Source organism: Lissotriton vulgaris, chromosome 3_1 (genome assembly GCF_964263255.1).
Source record: "Lissotriton vulgaris chromosome 3_1, aLisVul1.2, whole genome shotgun sequence".
NCBI lineage: Eukaryota > Metazoa > Chordata > Amphibia > Caudata > Salamandridae > Lissotriton > Lissotriton vulgaris.
The window spans coordinates 1,636,925,726-1,636,947,531 of record NC_141689.1 but is presented as its reverse complement, the minus strand read 5'-3'; the positions used below and the strand labels follow the sequence as shown (position 1 = coordinate 1,636,947,531).

Sequence of the window (21,806 nt, the reverse complement as noted above, 5' to 3'; positions counted from 1 at the left end):
GATAGCGACCATCTTGGGCCCCACTTTGCATGTCAGTGATATTTATCACTAATGACATGCAAAGTGGGCGTGCCAAGATGTTAGCGACTGAAAACAGTCGCTAACATCGCTATCTCCTATTACCAACTTTTGGAGATGTTCGTGCTAAGCGCAAATATCTCCAAAAGCTAACACCTGCCCTGAGCAGTTCTTAGCCATGTTATCCAATGGGAGGTGGATAACATGGCTCAAAGCATTAGCTCGGTAATGCATGAATATCGCTGACTTTTCAGCGATATTCATGCATTGTGGCGATTTTTATCGCATTTGCGATAAACCTTGGTAATACCAAGGTTTATTTGCGGTAAAAATCGCCGCAGCTCTGCGGTAAATTTTTGTCTCTAACGAAGCAATAGCGATAATTATCGCTATTGCTTGGTAACAGGGCACGAGTCCTAAAAAGAGAAGTGGGGGGACGCTGTCACCGGAAGTGACGTCACGGCGGGAAGTGACGTCACGAAAGGTGCGCTCCGATCTCGTCCCAGAGAGGCCAAAGAGTGAAGTCCAGCTGTTAGGCAGGGTGGACGGCGTCCCCCGGTAAAATAAGTGGGGGGATGCCGTCCACCCGCGTGGTACCCCGACTCGAGTCCTGCTTGGTAATATGCCCCCTTGTTTCCTCCTCGTTTTTGCTGTTTCCATGTGTGCTGCATTGTGCAGCACACACGAAAACAGTAAAAAGCCATTGATTGTTTATGTGCAAGATGGTGTCCCTTCCTACACATAAACAATCATTAAATAAAATTACGTTTTGTAACTTCTATGTGTGCTGCATTAAGGAGCACACATAGAAGTTACAAAACGCCATTTCAGATTGTTTATGAGTAGGAAAGGACACCTTCCTATATATAAACAATCTTGCCCTGCAACACAGGCACCCTTGCACTATGATGCAGGAGTGCCTGCGTTGACGCTAGGTGGCTACATTAGTGCTAGCGCAGGGGGAAACGCAGGGCTGCACTTTATCCTTGTAGATACGGTGCAGCCCTGCATTTCAGAAGTGGCAGAGCACTGCGTTAAGCCAAGGAGGCTAACACCGTGCTCCGTCACTTCTTAGTAAATATCCCCCCAAGAGTTCTAGCAACTTTTAACAGAAGAAATAAGGTAAGTGCTGGTGTGTAACTTTGTGAAGAATGTTTTCAATGCGGCTTGACTAAAGATTATGGGGCATATTATCAAGAAACAGCGTTAACATTATTGCCGCTTTAGCGTCAGAAAACTGCTGATAAAGCGACGATAATGGGCTTGATAATAAGCCCTTGTGAATTCCCATAGAAGCCCATGTTCTGGTGTGAACATGGGCTTCTATGGGTATTCTCTACGGCGTACTATCAAGCACTTTATCGCCGCTTTAGCTGCAGTTTTCTGACGCTAAAGCAGTGATAATGTTAACACCATGCTTGATAATATGCCCCTATATGTATGGCTAGCAGCAGCCAGTTTGAATGACAAATACTTGGGTACAGTTGCATAGCTAGCACTTTTACCGCCCGTGGCAGTCCGAGTGTTTGCGCTCCACTGCGGCCGCATTAAAACACCACGGAGTGGGTACTTTACCTGCACGTTCGTATCACTGAAAAAAAATCAATCTTTAAAGGCTGACAGCTATTTGATGTTGCTATATAAAAGGAACTGTGATGTTCTTAAGGAAAACGGAGCGCTCCCAAAACCAACACAAATAATTGGTGATAATGGCTGTTTTTATACTGCAAGAACTGTCGAGAAAGAGCAGATGGTTTTAATTTTGTTTTCCTAAAACGTAGTTGCCAAATGATAGTATTGTAATATTAAACTTTTTGAAGAATTACGAGAACGAAAGTAACTGTTTCATGTTTATGTAAGTGGCAACACATGTGGAGAGCATTTAAATGTACACGAAAGTGGTGCACTTCAGGTTTAAAGGCTGTGTGATCAGCCGAAACACGTTCCTGTTTACAAATGCTATCTGTGAATAAATGAAAAAGCCCTAAGGATTCGAGTGTGGGCCGTCTCTTAAAGTGAAGAAATATGTTTGAATTTAATGAGTCATTGTGTTATCGCCCCTCCCCTGCACCACCGGCAATCAGGAAGCACACCAGCAAAACCACAAACCCAGGGTGAAAAAAAAAATAAAAAAATATATATATGCCTTCCTTACTGTTCGCAATACGTCATGTGATCAAGCTTCGTTGGGAAGTGAAACGTGTTATGGGGGATTTGCTGGGCACAATAAAAGCACTTTAATTTGGCACCAGAAACCTTGGATCCGCTCCTCATCATTTTGCTCTGGGAAAAGCAATACTTGGTGGCGAAGTTCTTCATATATATATATATATATGTATATATATATATATATATATATATATATATATATATATATATATATATATATATATATATATATATATATATATAGATATAGATAGAGAGATAGATAGATAGATAGATGTTTTGTTATAAATTTAATGCAAATCAATGAAGGGGATGATCACTTGATCTGGTGGTAAAAAAAAACTCCTTGCTTACAGAAAAACCCCTGAACAGAATGGCACTAAAGTTGGCAAATACAGGGCCCGGATTAAGGACAGGACCTAAGGCCAGACTCTATTGTGCATGGCCCTACAGGACCTGGCCAACACCCACTGCGCACATCTGTTGCGTCAGAGGTGCCCCACAGGAACGGGCAAACCCACAGTGCACTGCCCCTTTAAACTTGCCAACCCCTTTACCTTTGATCCCCCATGTCAGAGCTGGTTGAAACCTGAGATTCTTGTACGTGGCTTAACTTGCTAACAAACTGTCAAATACCATGCAGACTTATTAACCAACGGCAATTTTATTAGCCTTTTAACTGAGCCCCTGCTTGTCAATACTTTAGAGTAATTTAAACATGCTTACTATCGGCCGAGTTGTATAAAGATCCATGATACCATGAACCAAAGATATTTGAAAAACAAATATTTTTTACCTTTTTCCCCCTTTATCTTTTTCCCCTTTGTGAGATCTTTCTGAAATTTGAGATTCTTACTTTGGGATTAACTCACTAACATCATGTCAAACATAATGCAAATTCATAAACCAGTGACACAATTATTAATAAATGAACATTTGTATGCTCCCCCCCCCCCAATTAACTGTTCCCCTATTTAATGAGTTGCATGAAACTGAAGAAATAAAGTTGAACCTGGATAAGGGGCTCTGTCATATTTCATGCAGATTTGTTAATCTGCCTAAAACGTGACATACCATCAGAAATATGCTAAAGGTCAAATGTGATCCCTTGACAAATAAACACAAATCAGAAAATACTAAGAGTGTGCAAAAGTCTGCCCATTTAATGCAAATTCGGCAAATGACCCTAAAGCTATAAGTAGATAGATAGATAGATAGATTTACTTTTACTCACACAAAAAAAACAACGTGAAAGCAAAGTTATGTTCAGCTTTGGTTAAAAAACTTCAACATATACTCAAACAAAAAACATAGAAATTCTCCTAAAAACACAGTTAAAATGCAGCTGTGACTGGAACCCAGATAATATATTATAACTTACATTTATAAAAATAAAAGCCCTCAGGAATTTACTAAGAAAATCATTTGAAAACTAGTTATAGTTACAAAACAAAACCTAAAAACACACTGACATTTGCCAGTTATGGTTAGAGAAACATACAATAACTTGAGCCCCAGTCATTCACAGCTCGTGACTCAAATATGACATCATTGAAATTAATTGATATCATTAATAACATCAATGATGACATCTAAAATTATATAATTGATGACAAATTACAACACACAGGGTAAGGCAGGGATATAGGGCCATATGTATGAGGCCGTTTTTGAATCGCAAAGGCCGAAATTTGCAGAATTTCGGCCTTTGCGATTCTCAAACGGCCTGTTTGCATTATTTCCAATGTATCATACAATCGCAATGTAAGGAATCGCAATTATTTGCGACTCCTTATTTTGCCATAGCATTTAAGGAGTCGCAATTTTTGCGATTCCTTAAATGGTATGTATGATACATTATTGAAGTGCGAATTTGTGTTAAGGAATCGCAGTTTACCACCAACTTGTAGTTGGTGGTAATTTGCAATTTCTCATAATAATGCCCTATTTGGCATTCGTGAGGGTGGTATGTGACACACCTGCATGCCCATAGGGCATGTATGTGTGCCACATGCACACACTTGTAGATTTGAGGGGTGCAGCAGGGTGTCTTTGAGACACCCCTGCACCCTTGTAATAATTCTCAAATTGCGATTAGCAAATTGCGAATTCGCAATTTGAGAATTATTGCACCATCATTCTAATGGGCCTCCTGGCCCATAGGAATGCATTGGAAATCATTCTTTATTTGCGATTTCGCAAATTGCGAAATCGCAAATAAAGAATGATAAGGAATCGCTAAAAAATAGCGATTTTGTACATACATACCGTTTTGCGATTTCTAAATAGCGATTCGCAAAAAAACGCTATTTAGAAATCGCAAAACGATATCTTGATACATATGGCCCATAGATCATGGGCTCGGATAGGGTGGCCCAGAGGTCTTTGTGTTTCATGCAATGTGGAAAGACAATAATTTACCATGTGATGTCTGTCACCTACAGGGACCATATGGTTACATAACAACATTGAGTGAAAAGGCACCAAATCAAAGAAAGCTGACCTTTAGCGTCCTTGGTTCCAGTAGTGTATTGGGCATGTTTTGCCATGATTTGCACTTCACTGTATTTCACAAATGTAAATAGACATCTTGTAAAATACAGTGGCAACAATTACAGAAAGCATGGAATATCCCCTGTATGGTACTGCAAAGTTTGGCAGTACCAACATTATGTTAGCAGAGAATGAAAGACATGAATGCAATACTTACACGTCACTGTTTGAAGTATAGACACTGTAATTCAGGGACTCAATAGCCATCCATCGAACCGGAAGCCTCCCCTGTCAAAGTTAAATAACATTCAATATCATGTAGGTATATTTACATAAGAGCAAAAGCACTGTGCAGTATATTATGACGCTGTGTATACTAAACAAAGGAAATTGTGCAGACACGCTTTCAATGTTGAGAAGAATAACGGAGCAACTTGCAGAATTAACGTGTAGACTCAGGAAAATTTATTTTATTTATTTATTTAATGATTTTATAAAGCGCGTAGTAACTCACTGAGCATCCCAGCGCTGACCTGATTCTCCAAAGGTTTCTGCCGATTACTGAGGTTATGTCTGCGGGAAGAGGAGGGTCTTCAGATTTTTTCTAAACTGGAGATAGTTCGGTTCTGTCCTGAGTCTACGTGGTAGGTGGTTCCAATGTTTGGCCGTGTGAACCGAGAAGCGGCGGCCGCCGGTCTTGGCTTTCCTGACTCTAGGGGCCGCGATGAAGTTTTCTGTGCTGGACCGAAGGTCTCTCTCCGCTTTGTATGGGATTAGTATTTCTTTGAGAAGAGGGGGGCCAATGTTGTTGAGGGTTTTATGGGCCAGACAAAGGGCCTTGAAGACGACCCTTTCTCTGACTGGGAGCCAGTGGAGAGATCTTAGCGCCGGTCTGGCGGAGGATCGACCTGGTGTGCCGGTGAGTAGGCGGGCGGCGGCGTTTTGCACTTTTTGCAGTGAGTTCATGGTGGCTTCAGGGGCTCCAAGATAGATGGCGTTACAGTAGTCTAATCTTGCCAGGATTAGACCCTGAATGAGGAGCCTCCTTGCGGTATCAGGGAGCAGGGGGAAGATCTTCCTGCAGGCTCTAAGTAATCCGAAACATGTCCCTACCGTTTTTTTGGCCTGGGTTTTGAAGCTCATGTCCTTCTCGATCCACACACCAAGGCTCTTGACCTCTTCCTTGGGTGCGGGGGGATCACCTAGGCAGCTGGGCCAGAGGTGGGATGGCAGAGAGGGCCCCTTGTGGCCCATCAGGAGGATCTCGGTCTTAGACCCGTTCAATTTCAGTGAGGAGAGATTCATCCATCGGTGAACTTCTGAGACGCAGCCGTGGAGGTCGGAGGGGGTGTGATGGGGGTGAGAAAGGGTGACGACCAGCTGAGTGTCGTCGGCGTAGTTAATAATGGAGACGCCGAACGAGCTGACCCTCTTCTCCAGTGGGGCCATGTACACGTTAAATAACGTAGGGCTCAGGGAAGAGCCCTGCGGTACTCCACACCGGAGGGGGATGGTGGATAAGCAGCTGTCGTTTTCTTGCACCTGGAAGGAGCGTTCTGATAAGAATGATTCTAGCCATTTAAAGGCCGTGCCCTTTAATCCGATTTCTCCCAGCCGATGGATTAGGGTAGGATGGTCTACAGTGTCGAAGGCCGCACTGAGATCCAGGAGGATCACTGCCACTGATCCTCCTGTGTCCAGAATGCTTCTGGCCTTCTCCACCGCTGCCAGGAGGGCGATGTCCGTGCCCTGACCAGGACGGAACCCTGTCTGGGAGGCTGCCAAGAGGTTGTTGTTTTCTAAGTAGAGCGATAGTTTCTTATTTACCAGCTTCTCTGCGACCTTGCTGCTTCCAGGGAGAAGGGATATGGGCCTATAGTTGGAAAGATCCTGCGGGTGTAAGGAGGGTTTTTTTTTTAGGCCTTTGACTACTGCCGCTTTCCAGCTGGGGGGGGACTATGCCCTCCGAGAAAGAGGAGTTGATCAGGGCCGTTAGGGGAGGCGTGATGGTGTTCAGCACTGTTTTTAGGAAGCGGAGGGGGGCCGGGTCGAGTGGGGAGCCACTTTTAATTGAGGCCAGCGTTAATCCTACTTCTTCCGTTGTGACGGGGCCGAAGGTGTCCATGAAGGGTTGGGGGTGATCTGACGGCAGAGGAGGATTAGAGATGGTGGTGGTGAGATCCTCTGTGTGGACCTGTTCGGGGGGAGGTAAGGTGAGAAGAATTTTTTGAATCTTCTCGTCAAAGAAGGTGGCGAAGTTATTACATTTGATTTCAGCTTCTTTGGGATCGAGGGGTTTGAGTGGGGGGTCCGGGGCGTGGAGGAGTTCTTTGAGAACTGAATAAGTTTCATGGGCCGAGCAGGCCGCGTTTTTGATTTTGTTCTCGTAGTAGCTCGTTTTGATGTTACAGAGCTCTTTTTTATAGGATTTTATAGAGGCCCGGAATGATTCTTTATGTGCCTCGGTTTTTTCCTTCCTCCAGATACGTTCATTCCTTTTGCAGGTTTTGCGCAGAAGGTTGAGTTCCGGGGTATACCAGGGTGAGGGGTTGACTCTCTTGATGTGTTTCAGAGAGTGGGTTTTTGGCAGAATGGCGTCGAGCGATCGAGTAATCCAGGTGCTAAAATCTTTGTCTCCTGCTAAGGTTTAATGGGGGGGATGGGGAACGTTTTCCCTGAGTTTGGCTTCCCAGACGTCTGGTTCTAGTTTCTGCCAACGTCTGGCATACGTTTTGGTTTTGGGAGGTGGGGGGGGCGGAGTGATGATGTCCCATATTAAGGTGACCAGAAAGTGGTCTGTCCAGGGGAGGGGGATGTGGTCAAGAGTTTTAAGGTTGGGGATGTTGGAGAGAATAGGATCCAACAATTGTCCTCTTTCATGGGTGGCCTGTGGGTTTTTGAGGTCAAGGCCCATTGAGGTAAAGTCCTGGAGTAGTTCGGTGGCCTGCCTGTCCTCTGGGTCCAAAAAATGTATATTCAAGTCTCCTAGTAGTAGGTAGTTGGTAGTAGACGTGCATTTGATGGAGGTCTGGTCCATGATTTTGTTCTGAAAGTCTCCTGGATTGCCTGGCGGGAGGTATACCAGCGTTCCTGACAGCGAGGTAGTTGGGGAGCTTATTATTGTGAAGTGGTAACTTTCGTATCCCTTGATGTTACCATCAGACGTTCTACATGTGAGGGTATCTTTAAAAATTATCGCTAGTCCGCCTCCCCTCCCCTCTGGTCGGTTGAGTGAGCACATGGCGTACCCGGGGGGGAGTGCTAGGACAATGTCTGGGCCACTACTGGGAGTGAGCCAGGTTTCAGTTAAAAACAGAATGTCCAAGGCATTGTTTGTGATTAGGAGGTTCACTTCGTGTGAGTGTTTCACGAGCGACCTGCAGTTAAGTAGACCAAGGTACAAGCCTTTGGGTAACGTCTTCTGCTTTGTGGGATCGCAGATGCTACAGCCGGAGAATTGGGTATCTCCGTGTAGGGTGCGTGAGCAGGAGGGTTGTTTGTTGGGGTTTAAGGCTAGTAGCTCTGTGCGAGAGTAGGTTCGGTCGTTGCGGGCTGACCGGGGCAGAGTGGCTGGGCCTGGGGCCGGCTGGGCCCGGACGGGCCCAGACGGGCTTGCCTTTGGCGCGCCTTCGGCGCGCCCGCTGCGCCAGTCCGCTGCGCTCCCTCTGCTGACACATGTTTTATGGGAAGGTATGTGGGCGTTGGAGGGGTGGGCGTGGCCAACAGGAGTGGGCGTGTCCCGTGGCTCCTCGAGGCGAGTGATGGCGGTGATCGAGCGTTTCCTGTCCCTGACAGCGCTTGGATCGGCTGATTAGGGTTAGCAGGTGAGCACTGAGGAGTGGGTGCTGAGTGCCTTAAAAATACAGATAAACAATTTAAAAAGCAGTGGTTTTCAGTTTTTTAAGTAAGCAGAACTCCCGGCTTCCGCCTCAGGAGGATTAAGTACAATGCGTCTCTAGAAATCAGGGCGCGCTTATGTACTGGCGAGGGGTGGCGTGGCCAACAGGAGTGGGCGTGTCCCGTGGCTCCTCGAGGCGAGTGATGGCGGTGATCGAGCGTTTCCTGTCCCTGACAGCGCTTGGATCGGCTGATTAGGGTTACCAGGTGAGCGCTGAGGAGTGGGTGCTGAGTGCCTTAAAAATACAGATAAACAATTTAAAAAGCAGTGGTTTTCAGTTTTTTAAGTAAGCAGAACTCCCGGCTTCCGCCTCAGGAGGATTAAGTACAATGCGTCTCTAGAAATCAGGGCGCGCTTATGTACTGGCGAGGGGTGGGCGTGGCCAACAGGAGTGGGCGTGTCCCGTGGCTCCTCGAGGCGAGTGATGGCGGTGATTGAGCGTTTCCTGTCCCTGACAGCGCTTGGATCGGCTGATTAGGGTTAGCAGGTGAGCGCTGAGGAGTGGGTGCTGAGTGCCTTAAAAATACAGATAAACAATTTAAAAAGCAGTGGTTTTCAGTTTTTTAAGTAAGCAGAACTCCCGGCTTCCGCCTCAGGAGGATTAAGTACAATGCGTCTCTAGAAATCAGGGCGCGCTTATGTACTGGCGAGGGGTGGGCGTGGCCAACAGGAGTGGGCGTGTCCCGTGGCTCCTCGAGGCGAGTGATGGCGGTGATCGAGCGTTTCCTGTCCCTGACAGCGCTTGGATCGGCTGATTAGGGTTACCAGGTGAGCGCTGAGGAGTGGGTGCTGAGTGCCTTAAAAATACAGATAAACAATTTAAAAAGCAGTGGTTTTCAGTTTTTTAAGTAAGCAGAACTCCCGGCTTCCGCCTCAGGAGGATTAAGTGCAATGCGTCTCTAGAAATCAGGGCGCGCTTATGTACTGGCGAGGGGTGGGCGTGGCCAACAGGAGTGGGCGTGTCCCGTGGCTCCTCGAGGCGAGTGATGGCGGTGATCGAGCGTTTCCTGTCCCTGACAGCGCTTGGATCGGCTGATTAGGGTTAGCAGGTGAGCGCTGAGGAGTGGGTGCTGAGTGCCTTAAAAATACAGATAAACAATTTAAAAAGCAGTGGTTTTCAGTTTTTTAAGTAAGCAGAACTCCCGGCTTCCGCCTCAGGAGGATTAAGTACAATGCGTCTCTAGAAATCAGGGCGCGCTTATGTACTGGCGAGGGGTGGGCGTGGCCAACAGGAGTGGGTGTGTCCCGTGGCTCCTCGAGGCGAGTGATGGCGGTGATCGAGCGTTTCCTGTCCCTGACAGCGCTTGGATCGGCTGATTAGGGTTACCAGGTGAGCGCTGAGGAGTGGGTGCTGAGTGCCTTAAAAATACAGATAAACAATTTAAAAAGCAGTGGTTTTCAGTTTTTTAAGTAAGCAGAACTCCCGGCTTCCGCCTCAGGAGGATTAAGTACAATGCGTCTCTAGAAATCAGGGCGCGCTTATGTACTGGCGAGGGGTGGGCGTGGCCACCCCTCGCCAGCAATTCGATATCAGGCAGGGTGGTTTTAGGGTGTCCCTTCCTAATACCCAATCGCAGCGGTATGTAGGAATGTTTTGCGACTGGGAATGAGGGCGCAAAACATTTGCAGTTACCACCAACTTCAAGTTGGTGGTAACCCATTCGCAAACGGGAAGGGGTCCCCAAGGGACCCCTTCTCCTTTGTGGATGTGAATGAAAACATTTCTTAAGAAGAGGGAGTGGTCCCACGGACCATTGCCTACTCTTAAACAATGAAAAGAAAACTTTTCATTTTTATTTTTGTTAAACACCCCATTTTCCTATGAGGAAAAAAGGCTGAATTACAAAAAAAATATTGCTTTATTAAAAAAGCAACCACAGACATGGTGGTCTGCTGACCCCAGCAGGCCACCATCACTGTCACTGTAGCCATTCCCAGTGGGTCGCAAATTGTGACCTGCCTCATAAATATTGATGAGGCATGTTGTTTGCGACCCACTGGGAATCAATAAATGTGTTAAATAACCTGAAGTCATGAAATGTATAAAAGCTTTTAGAGGTTATATGAGAAGTGATGTGACAATTTTGGAACTGAAAGGTGAAGAAATACCTCCCGAGGGTACACCAGCACATTATATGATAACCAGTAGGAGGTTACACAAATGTTTGTGGCTTTTGGTGCAAGAACACTGAAAATGAAGGTCCTTTGAGTTTTCGGAGATATGGTACATTTGAATTAAGAATCATTGACAAGTTGAGGGAAAAGCTCTATGAAATCAAACCACGAACTAAACAGTATGAAGCATTAACTCGGAGAAAGCACCACATGCTAAAGAAAGAAAAAATATCAGAACAAGGCTAAGAAAGCAGTGCGTAATTATGTAGATGCTAGATGGGATGAGGAACAGCAGAGATGGAGGAAAGATATAGTTGAGGGAACTAGATTATACTCAGCAATTACTCCTGAAAAGCCAGGAAAGTTGAAACAGAATTAAGTACAGGGGAATAAAGGTGGAAAAGATTCAAAGAAATTAGGCACTGATAGTGATTCAGGGGATGAAAATCTGGATGCATTGTTGTCTGCACACCCACCACCTTATGTGGCCCCTACTACAAATACTGAGGGTACGTTGACAATGCAACAGTGGCTATAGCCCCTGTTGACCTGAATGTCATTCAAACTGAAAGACCATTACACAGTAACACAGCCTGTTGTACAATCTGTTATATCTAATATTGTCCCACCATGAACTATGACTGTTCCTACAATGATGGCTCCAGGTATTACTGCTTCTATTGTGAGTGTACCAGCACCTGTTGCTAGGGTTATAACAGCACGACCATTAGAGATTCGCACAGCAACTGCTCCGATCAATATTGTCTCAAATGTTGTAGTTCAGGGAGCTGTTGGAGAAAAACCGGTGACAGGGTTCATCCCGACATGGCACAAATCACAAGTTGTTGCTTGGACACCACCACAAACTGTTCAGTCATTGAGGGAAGAGGGAAGGATTGTCTTTACGACACCAATAACACAGGGGGAGACTAACCTATTTGAGGGTGGGATCTTTTCACTTGGATTGAAGAAATGGTAGAGAATAAAAAGACAAAGAGTTCTTGCTACACAACAGACAGAGAAGGAGAGTAGATGATTAAATGTTCCGAGATTAAAAGTAGAGTTAAAAGAAATAACCAGAGCATGTTTAGATCTTGATCATGTGAATCAGGAACAAGAGCTGATAGATTTGAGAACAGAAATTACTAGATGTGTAACAACTACTCGTGAAAAAAAGACTGAATTAGCTTGAAAATATGAAGTTGATCTTTGAAAAGCGTACCATTTCCGAAATGTTTAGGGCACAATTGGACAATTTAGCTATTGAGACAATGCATTCTTTAGGAATTAAATTACATATCACTGAATTAGTAAAATGCATTTGCAAATGGAGTGATTTTGAATAATTTGTGAGCAAATGGGCAAGGAAAAATTAAAAGAAAAAGCAACATGCCCTTTCTGAATACCGAAAGTTGTAAAGTTAGGATTTTGTCTCAGATTACTCTTGTGAATTGGGCCCAGGTTTATTTGAAGAAAAGCACCAGTTTGCACTGTGTGATTTGAGTCCTGTAAATTTGTTAGGAAGGGATTTGTTGTGCCAAGTTAAATTGCACAATTTACTGTGCACCAGATGGTGTCGAATTTCAAACTCATGATGAAGATGTTGCATTTAAAATGGATCGACAAGAAGCAGCTGCAGAATTGTATTTAGTGAGGACAGTAGATTTACATCCTGATTTATCAGAAACAGTGAATCCAGAAGTGAGGGATTATATAGGGAAACATTTCAAAACTGGTGCAATAATTTGTACAAGAATCTGGATGCATAACCATGAGAACCACAATGAGTCAGTCATCAAACGTAAATCAATGTAATCCATTTAATCCATTTTAATCCTATTCATTTTTTCTTTATCTTGATTCAATGCATCATGTTATATTAGCGAAGTGCAAAGGGAAGAAGCACTTTTCCGGATAGCACGCCAAACATTTTGCCTGTGAGCATTGGTTTAACAATGGATTATATTCGGGTGTGCAGGCTACCCCTCATGTCTTCATTTTAACAGGAAAGACATCGGATTAATCAAAAGTGTAGAACTAGTCCGAATTACAGTGAAGCCCAATGCAATCTTTCCAAGAATACCACCATACAATTTGATCCCAGAGACAGAGGCAGGAATCACACAAATAATCGAAGATGTGTTGAGGAAAGGAATTCTTAGAAAAGTTGTATGATCATGGGTCTACAGAAGCCTAATTGTAAATTTCAGATTGTTCAAGCCCTCCGAAAGATTAACAACATTGTTATTCCATGTTGTCCCGTGGTACCAAAACCAGCCACCATCCTTTTCCAAATTCCATGCACTGCAGAATGGTTTGCCGTTATGGACTTGTGCCAAGCCATTTCCATTCCATTGCATGAGGACAGTCAATTCCTGTTTTCTTTTGTACTCAGGGAGGAAGTTTTGACATGGTGCTGAGTTCCATAAGGTTATACAGAGAGTCCATTCATAATCAATTAGATCCTGAAAAAGAATCTTTAGTCACTGCAGATGTCTTATGATTAAGTTCTTGTGCAATATATCGATGACCTACTTGTGGCATCAAGCATTCGAAAAGCAAGTAAACAAGATACCAATGCTTTGCTTAATCACCTAGCAGAGAATGGACATAAAGTGTCACCAGGTAAACTGCAATATTGTCAAAAAGAAGTCCAATACTTGGGACATATCACTGAGAAAGGAGCGAGAAAAGTGCCACCAGAGAGAGGGACTATCCTTCAGATTAGTCCAGCTAGAAGACTGAGAGAACTCAGAATGTTTTTGGGAATGATTGGCTACTGTTGACAGTGAATACCAAACTTCCCCCTAGTGGCTAAACCTTTACTGAGACTGATACACAAAGATGTGCCTGATCTGCTTCCATGTGACAAGTGCTTGAAATCTTTCCTAGAGCTGATAGAAAGTCTATGTCGTGCCCTGGCACTAGGAATGCCTGATTACATTAAAATGTACACATTGTTTTGCAGTGCGAGGGAGGGATGCGCTCCCTCAGTGTTCACTCAGATGCATGGAGATTCATGAAGACCTGTAGCTTATTTTTTGATTTTCCTTGACCTTGTAGCCACCAGGACTGTCAGGCTGCCTTAAAGAAGTCACTGCAGTGGGTATCAGTATTGAGAGGTGTGCAAATATAGTGAAGGGACATCCTTTAACTGTTTTGGTCCCTCGGTCCCTTACTCTGTAGATATCTTTCTCCCCCAAGCGAAAGCCCAGTATATGACAAACAGTAGGCTTGCAAGGTACAAGCATCAAATCCTTGCTGCAGAGAATGTTGTATTGAAAAGGTGCCATATCCTGAACCATCAACACTGTTACCCGTAAATGAAACTGCCAATATTAATGAAGTTGAACACGATTGTCTGGATGTCACATATTTATGCACCAAGCCAAGGCCTGACATAAAAGATGAACTTTTGATTGAGATTGACTATGTAATCTTTGTGGACGACACATGTCTGAGAAATAATGAAGGTGCACTGAGAGCATTGTGGAAGTTTCATGACTTCTAGGTGTTACGATCAGAAAAGGGGGTGGTGATGAACAGAGTGTCTGAATTAAGCAGACCACTCTTACCCAGTCCAAAGATCAGGGCTTGATCCATCACCGTTATTTATCTCACTGCACCATCCCAGCTCAGAACCTGGCTATATGCAAATCAGTCTGTCCCTGGCCCAGTGCATCATGGGAACAGGGCAGACTAAACTACCAAACCAATTCTTTACCAGAAAGGAGACAAGCTACCGGGGACCGGTTTCTGGCATTTCAGCCTTCTTCGGCCCGGCTTGCTTGAATCCTGATGGTGCAGTGAGAAAGGGACTCATGTCTGAGTATACCCTGCCACACCTGTAGTGGCCAAAAACGATCAGAAAAGGGGGTGGTGATGAACAGAGTGTCTGAATTAAGCAGACCACTCTTACCCAGTCCAAAGATCAGGGCTTGATCAATCACCGTTATTTATCTCACTCCACCATCCCAGCTCAGAACCTGGCTATATGCAAATCAGTCTGTCCCTGGCCCAGTGCATCATGGGAACAGGGCAGACTAAACTACCAAGCCAATTCTTTACCAGAAAGGAGACAAGCTACCGGGGACCGGTTTCTGGCATTTCAGCCTTCTTCGGCCCGGCTTGCTTGAATCCTGATGGTGCAGTGAGAAAGGGACTCATGTCTGAGTATACCCTGCCACTGAATCATTTTTGTCCACCATAAGCGTGGAAGGGTATACTCAGATGTGAGTCCCTAGCTCATTGCACCATCAGGATTCAAGCAAGCCGGGCCGAAGACGGCTGAAATGCCAGAAACCGGTCCCCGGTAGCTTGTTTCCTTCCCAGTATAAGAATTGGCTTGGTAGTTTGGTCTGCCCTGTTCCCATGATGCACTGGGCCAGGGTCAGACTAATTTGCATACAGCCAAGTTCTGGGCTGGGATGGTGCAGTGAGCTAAAAAACGGTGATGGATCAAGCCCTGATCTTTGGACTGGGTAAGAGTGGTCTGCTTAATTCAGACACTCTGTTCATCACCACCCCCTTTTCTGAATCATTTTTGTCCACCATAAGAGTGGAAGGGTATACTCAGATGTGAGTCCCTAGCTCATTGCACCATCAGGATTCAAGCAAGCCGGGCCGAAGACGGCTGAAATGCCAGAAACCGGTCCCCGGTAGCTTGTTTCCTTCCCAGTATAAGAATTGGCTTGGTAGTTTGGTCTGCCCTGTTCCCATGATGCACTGGGCCAGGGTCAGACTAATTTGCATATAGCCAAGTTCTGGGCTGGGATGGTGCAGTGAGCTAAAAAACGGTGATGGATCAAGCCCTGATCTTTGGACTGGGTAAGAGTGGTCTGCTTAATTCAGACACTCTGTTCATCACCACCCCCTTTTCTGAATCATTTTTGTCCACCATAAGCGTGGAAGGGTATACTCAGATGTGAGTCCCTAGCTCATTGCACCATCAGAATTCAAGCAAGCCGGGCCGAAGACGGCTGAAATGCCAGAAACCGGTCCCCGGTAGCTTGTTTCCTTCCCAGTATAAGAATTGGCTTGGTAGTTTGGTCTGCCCTGTTCCCATGATGCACTGGGCCAGGGTCAGACTAATTTGCATATAGCCATGTTCTGGGCTGGGATGGTGCAGTGAGCTAAAAAACGGTGATGGATCAAGCCCTGATCTTTGGACTGGGTAAGAGTGGTCTGCTTAATTCAGACACTCTGTTCATCACCACCCCCTCTTCTGAATCATTTTTGTCCACCATAAGCGTGGAAGGGTATACTCAGATGTGAGTCCCTAGCTCATTGCACCATCAGGATTCAAGCAAGCGGGGCCGAAGATGGCTGAAATGCCAGAAACCGGTCCCCGGTAGCTTGTTTCCTTCCCAGTATAAGAATTGGCTTGGTAGTTTGGTCTGCCCTGTTCCCATGATGCACTGGGCCAGGGTCAGACTAATTTGCATATAGCCAAGTTCTGGGCTGGGATGGTGCAGTGAGCTAAAAAACGGTGATGGATCAAGCCCTGATCTTTGGACTGGGTAAGAGTGGTCTGCTTAATTCAGACACTCTGTTCATCACCACCCCCTTTTCTGAATTCTAGGTGTTACCTCAGCACAAGCTGCAGAATTAGTTGCTCTTGCAGTCTTATCAGCACAATTGAAGGTAACTATATTTACAGTTAGTCAGTACGGATTTTGTGTAGTCCAAGATTTTGGACAGTTATGGTCACAAAGAGGATTCATGACATGACTTCATCTGGCACACGCATTCGCAATGGTGAACATGTAATAACATTGTTAGACGCATTGCAAATGCCTTAGTGGTTGCAGTGGTTAACTGAGCAGCTCACAGAAGTGGCAATGGATATGTCACAGTTGGACACAGATTTGAAATGAAATGAATGAATGACATGAAAGTAGTCTTGTACCGCGCAGATTTGCGTATGCAGTTGCACGATATGGTGCACTTGTGGCCTGCACATTTAACAGGGCTTACACAAATGAATCTGCAGAGGATACTGCTTTTTCAATGTTGTCAGTAGTGGACACATGGGAAGAGATCAAGACTTTAAGGAAAATGTTTCAGAAGCAGAACAGCAAGGTTAGATCAGTAAAAAAAAAGGCAAATGACATTTGGATGTCAGCAGATGGAAGACCAGTGTTGCTAGACAGTTTATTGTTTCCCATGACAACATTTTCCTGGCCCAACACATATAGGGAGAGATGCAATGGTGACGTTTTTCAGGCAGCATTGGTTTAATCCCAAATGTAGGATGCTTGCAGAGGAGGGAAAGGAACACCATTAACACTAAGTCATGTAGGAAGATCAGGTGATCCCTTCAACAGAATGCACATAGACTTAATCGAGATGCCTGTTTGTAATGGGCTAAAATACATACTGGTTATAGTGTGCATTTGTTCTTGATGGGTGGAAGCCTACCCAACACAGAGAAATGACAGTCTCACTGTAATGAAACTGCTGTTGTGAGAGTTGATACCTTTATATGGATTACCAGTTTCTCTGGAGTAAGAGTCATTTCAGGTCCTTAGAATGCTTTGTGCAGAATTACAGATGAGCAGAGATTACACTGTAGTATAGCTATTGTCCAGAGGCTTTTGGAATTATTGAATGGCTCAATGGAATCATAAAAATCTGGTTGGTGCAAGTCAGGGCTTACACTTCAATGAAATTATGCTTTGGCATTGATAAGTATTCAAAGTACACCTGACAGGAGGGCAGCATTATCACCTCATGAAATCCTCATGGGACGTGCAATAAGATTGCCTACAATGCTCACAAATGCACTTGTGAGCATTACATATGAGATGATACTCAATTACTGCAAAGGATTGGCTGATTTGGTGCTTTCTGTTGCTTGACAGTTTGAAGCTGTCACTGCGAACCCACATCTAGTACAGTGCCACGATCTTAGACCAGGCGACTGGGTCCTTATCAAAAAACATGTATGAAAGTCTTATCTGGAATCAAGATGGATATGTCCCTTTTAGGTAATTGTCATCACAAACACTGCGGTTAAATATGCCGGAGTGACGAACAAGAACCAAGAGCCCTGGTGACTGTACCACTGTAGGTTGTTCAAGTACAAGGAGCGTTACTGCAAGAGGCCAGGAGGGCCGTAACGTCAGACCAATGGGTTTTACAAATTGTTGCAAGGGGTATGCCTTACCATTACACCAAGCTCCTCAACAGAACCCTCCATCCCAGTCCCTTCAGTCAGAGGAACATTTGAAAGTCCTGCAGCAGGAGGTGGCAGTTCGTTGCAGAAAGGAGCAGTGGAATTGGTCCCAGTGAGGGAAATCGAGCAGGGGTGTCATTTTCTACTTCTTGGTTCCCAGGAAAGACAGCAGACTTCTTCCGCTTCTAGACCTCTGGCTTTTGAACTTTTATTTCAACAAGGAAGCGTTCAAAATGCTGTCACTTGCTCAGGTTTATCTTGCTGTGGAAGTGGAGGGTGCTTGGTGTCTCTCGACTTGCATGGCCTGTATTTCTATGTAGGGATCCTGAAATCACATAGCTGTATTTTGTGTTAGGGTCCAGTCACAGATGTACGACGGAACAACGCATGTCTTTACCACGCATGCCTTTATTGCGCATAATTTACCACGCATTGCCTTACAACCCAATTCTTTCTTTTGAAGTTTTTAGGAAATGTAAACGCAGTATGTTGGTTGAGCCACAATGGTTTTCATCTCTTGCCTGCAAAATTGTCTTTGTGGGGTGCACGTATAAAGACATGGAGACTAATGCAAAAAGGAGGCAAAAAATGGTGGTATTATTCTGTGCAGAGAATTAACAAGCATTTGCAATGCAATAGGTCTCGCATTTACGCGAGTTTAAGCTATTGGCATTGTAAATGACAATGCCTTTTTTTAATGTTTTAAAAATGAAAACAAAAATAAAAGGCTGTGGGCCCGATTCACAGAATGAACTTAAGACTAAATACTAAACGTACTACTATTTGGTATTCACAGAATGCACTTACTACTTTCGGGATTCACAAAGTGAACTTACTACTTTCGGGATTCACAGAATGAATTTACTAATTTCGGTATTCACAGAATAGATTTAAGACTACTAACTTTACGTCCGCACTCGGGCCGGAAATTCCGGCCTGGAGGCGGAGTTTCCGGCTTGGGGGCGGAGCTTACAGCCCGGAGGCTGAGGTTCCAGGCTGGAGGCGGAGCTTGCAGCTTGGAGGCTGTCAGTTTTGTTTGGTCACCCTCACCCCTTAAAAGAGAAGGAGAGGCTACATCAGTTGGACCCTAAAAGAGTTTAAAGCTTTTATATTGATAATAACAAGGACAATCAAGTGGATGATAAACTTTTTGTGGGGCTCTCTGGTGTGAAGAAATGGAAGGCTGTGCAGAAGAGTAGCCTGCAAAGTTGAATAGTCACTGGTATTAAGATGTGCTATGCACTGACCAATTAAGGTGCCTTCTTAAGGTCTAAAAACCCATTCACCAGGTAGAAGGCTGCTACCTCCGGATTGGCAGCAGAATACCTGTTTCTACCAGGCTGCAATGTAGGTGTCAACCCACATGTTCATGAAGCACTCCTGCCTTGACTGCCATGTCCAGCAGAAAAAGAATTTCCCCAACTTGGCCATGCAAAACCTTTGAGGTTGATCCCACTCCACAGAACCTCCACCTTGGGAGGTACTGCTTTGGCATCTATTCTAAAGTGAAGGTTCTGTGGTTAGAAGTATCTATCAGAAGATGTTACTTACCTTTGATAACCCTGTTTCTCGTGGAGACTCTAAGGGTGTATTCCTCACCACGGCTTTCTGCAGAGTGGCCTCTTTTTAACATCTGAAAAGGCCCCAAGTTAGTAATCGGCACACTGGTACCAATGATTGTTTATGCAGCGCGTCTCAGGGTGTAGAAAGAGAAAATTATAAGAAGTAGACAGCGCTTGGGGATGGTGCTTAAATGCGGCTTTGGTTTGTCACTTCTAGGGTGGAGTGGAGTTAAGGGCAGAGAAGCACAATTGCTATGAAACATTTTAGGGTCCAGTCTGGCACCTGAAGAGTATTGTAATGTAACGTGTTCCTCTACATTTCTTGGGCTACGACTTAGAGAATACAAGTATGGGTAGCTGTGTCAGGGAGCAGCAAAAAAATCCCAGGTAACGCTTTCACACACAGCGTTTTCACTCTTCAGTTCTCATGCCTCAGTCTGTTTCCCTGACTGTCTCTGCCTCTCTGTGTACCCACATCTCTCTGACTGATTCTGTCATTCTTTATTTGTTCCCTCTACTGCCTTCTCCCCCTCATTTCCTCTCCACCTCCTTTTCTTTCACTCTAATCTCACACTTTCTGTCCTTTCCTCCTCTTCATCCTTTCTCACATTCCACTAATGTTGAGTATGCCGACTCCAGACTGCATTTTGTAAAATATTCATATCCTGGTGCCTTACTCCCTCCTTTTTTCATCTCCTATTCCTCCCACGACCCTTTTTTCTACAGGTGGGTAGTTTTCTCCCTTTAAAGGTGACATAGCTCTCTCCCCTACACACTTGGTGCTCCATCAGGGTGTTGTTTAGCAGTTTCTTTTTCCACATGTCCCCATTCCATGGACTACCTGCCTACTCTCATGACCATTCTTCCACAAGTTCCATTTCAGCAGCACCTCTGAAGAATAGAAGGCAAGTTGGTCCTGCTGATCACCGCAATTGTCAGCACCTAGGGCCCGATGTAGGTAATCCCAGATTACTGATTCTTAAATACCGAATCATACAGATTCCGTATTTAGGAACTGGCAATCGGGATGTAGGTAAATTTACCGAATGATTTACCGAATTGGAATGATTCGGTAATTACCGAATCGGTACATACCGATTCGGTAATTGCCATTCATTCCTATGGGCCTGGAGGCCCATAGGAATGAATGCCAATTACCGAATCGGTATTTACCGATTGGTAATTTAAGGAAACATTGAAGGGTGGCAGGGTGTCACTTTGACACCCTGTTGCACCCTCAATTATGTATAGGTGCACATGTTGTAGACATACATGCCCTAAGGACATGTATGTCTGCAACATGGCACCGTTTAAAAAGCAAAAAAAAAAATGCTTTTTAGAGGGTTTTCATTATTTACCACCAACTTCTAGTTGGTGGTAAATTATGAATTCTTACACCCCTGTAGCACTGATTTCAGTGCTACCTACATTCCAAAATACAGATTCGGTATTTTTACCGATTCTGTATTTTACAGAATCGGTAAAATTACCGATTCTGTATTTTGAATTGCCCCTACATATCAATATCCAAATACCGGTCGGAAACGGCCGAAAATCGGTATTTTCGGCCGTTTCCGACCGGTATTTCGATACCTACATCGGGCCCCTAGTTACTTTACTCTTTGAGCCACCCTGCCAGTATCTGCAGAGATTTTAGCAGAAAGGGCATTATTTTCTTTGGCATATTGAATTAAAAGCTCTAACGCCTAGTCTTATGCATTTGCTTTCCTGACGTCTCACATCTTTTTCTCTCTGAGCTTGCCATTCCTTCCCATGCTCAGAGCCTCTCTTTCCTACTCTGCCTGAAATATAGGCTAATATTAAAGTATAAGGAAATAATCATTGGTAAAGAAGATAGCGCGACAGCTCGTCATTAAAGACGTTAAAGACCAGACTTGTTAGCTCAGCCACTGGTCATTACTCTGACCTCATCCCAATCCACTATTATTTTGCACACCGTTTCACCTCAGTTTGAACCCAGCTATATGAAATCATTCTTGACCCAGCTCCAATCGGAACAGTCCAGCCCAAACTGTCTTGCCAGTGCCTCCCTGAACTGGAACACAACCAACCCAGGACCGGTTCACCCTAGTTATGGGCTCCTCCGCCTTATACAGCTTGGTTCCAGTGACTCAGTGCGCACGGGACCGATGTCTGGGCGGCATACACGTCCTACTTAGGGCAACATACTAAAGTATACAAAAAAGTGACTGATATTAATTCAAGTATTCCATCCACCATTGCTTTGTATACTTATTGGGACGGGTATGCTCAGACTTGGGTACCATGCACACTGTGTCACTGGAACCAAGCTGTACCTTGCTGGCCAGTTTTCAATACCACCCTAGATCTTCTGTTAGAATCCAACGCAAGT

At 44.7% G+C, this 21,806-nt stretch overlaps 1 protein-coding gene across 1 annotated transcript in view; it reads right to left on the bottom strand.

The window, feature by feature from the left end:
- Positions 1 to 21,806, bottom strand: part of TEK (TEK receptor tyrosine kinase) — a 570,337-nt gene that overhangs the window by 59,508 nt on the left and 489,023 nt on the right. The window contains exon 19 of the mRNA XM_086962126.1: positions 4,898 to 4,968. Within this exon, the coding sequence (XP_086818252.1) occupies positions 4,898 to 4,968 (71 nt within the window). The remainder of the gene's footprint in view (positions 1 to 4,897; positions 4,969 to 21,806) is intronic.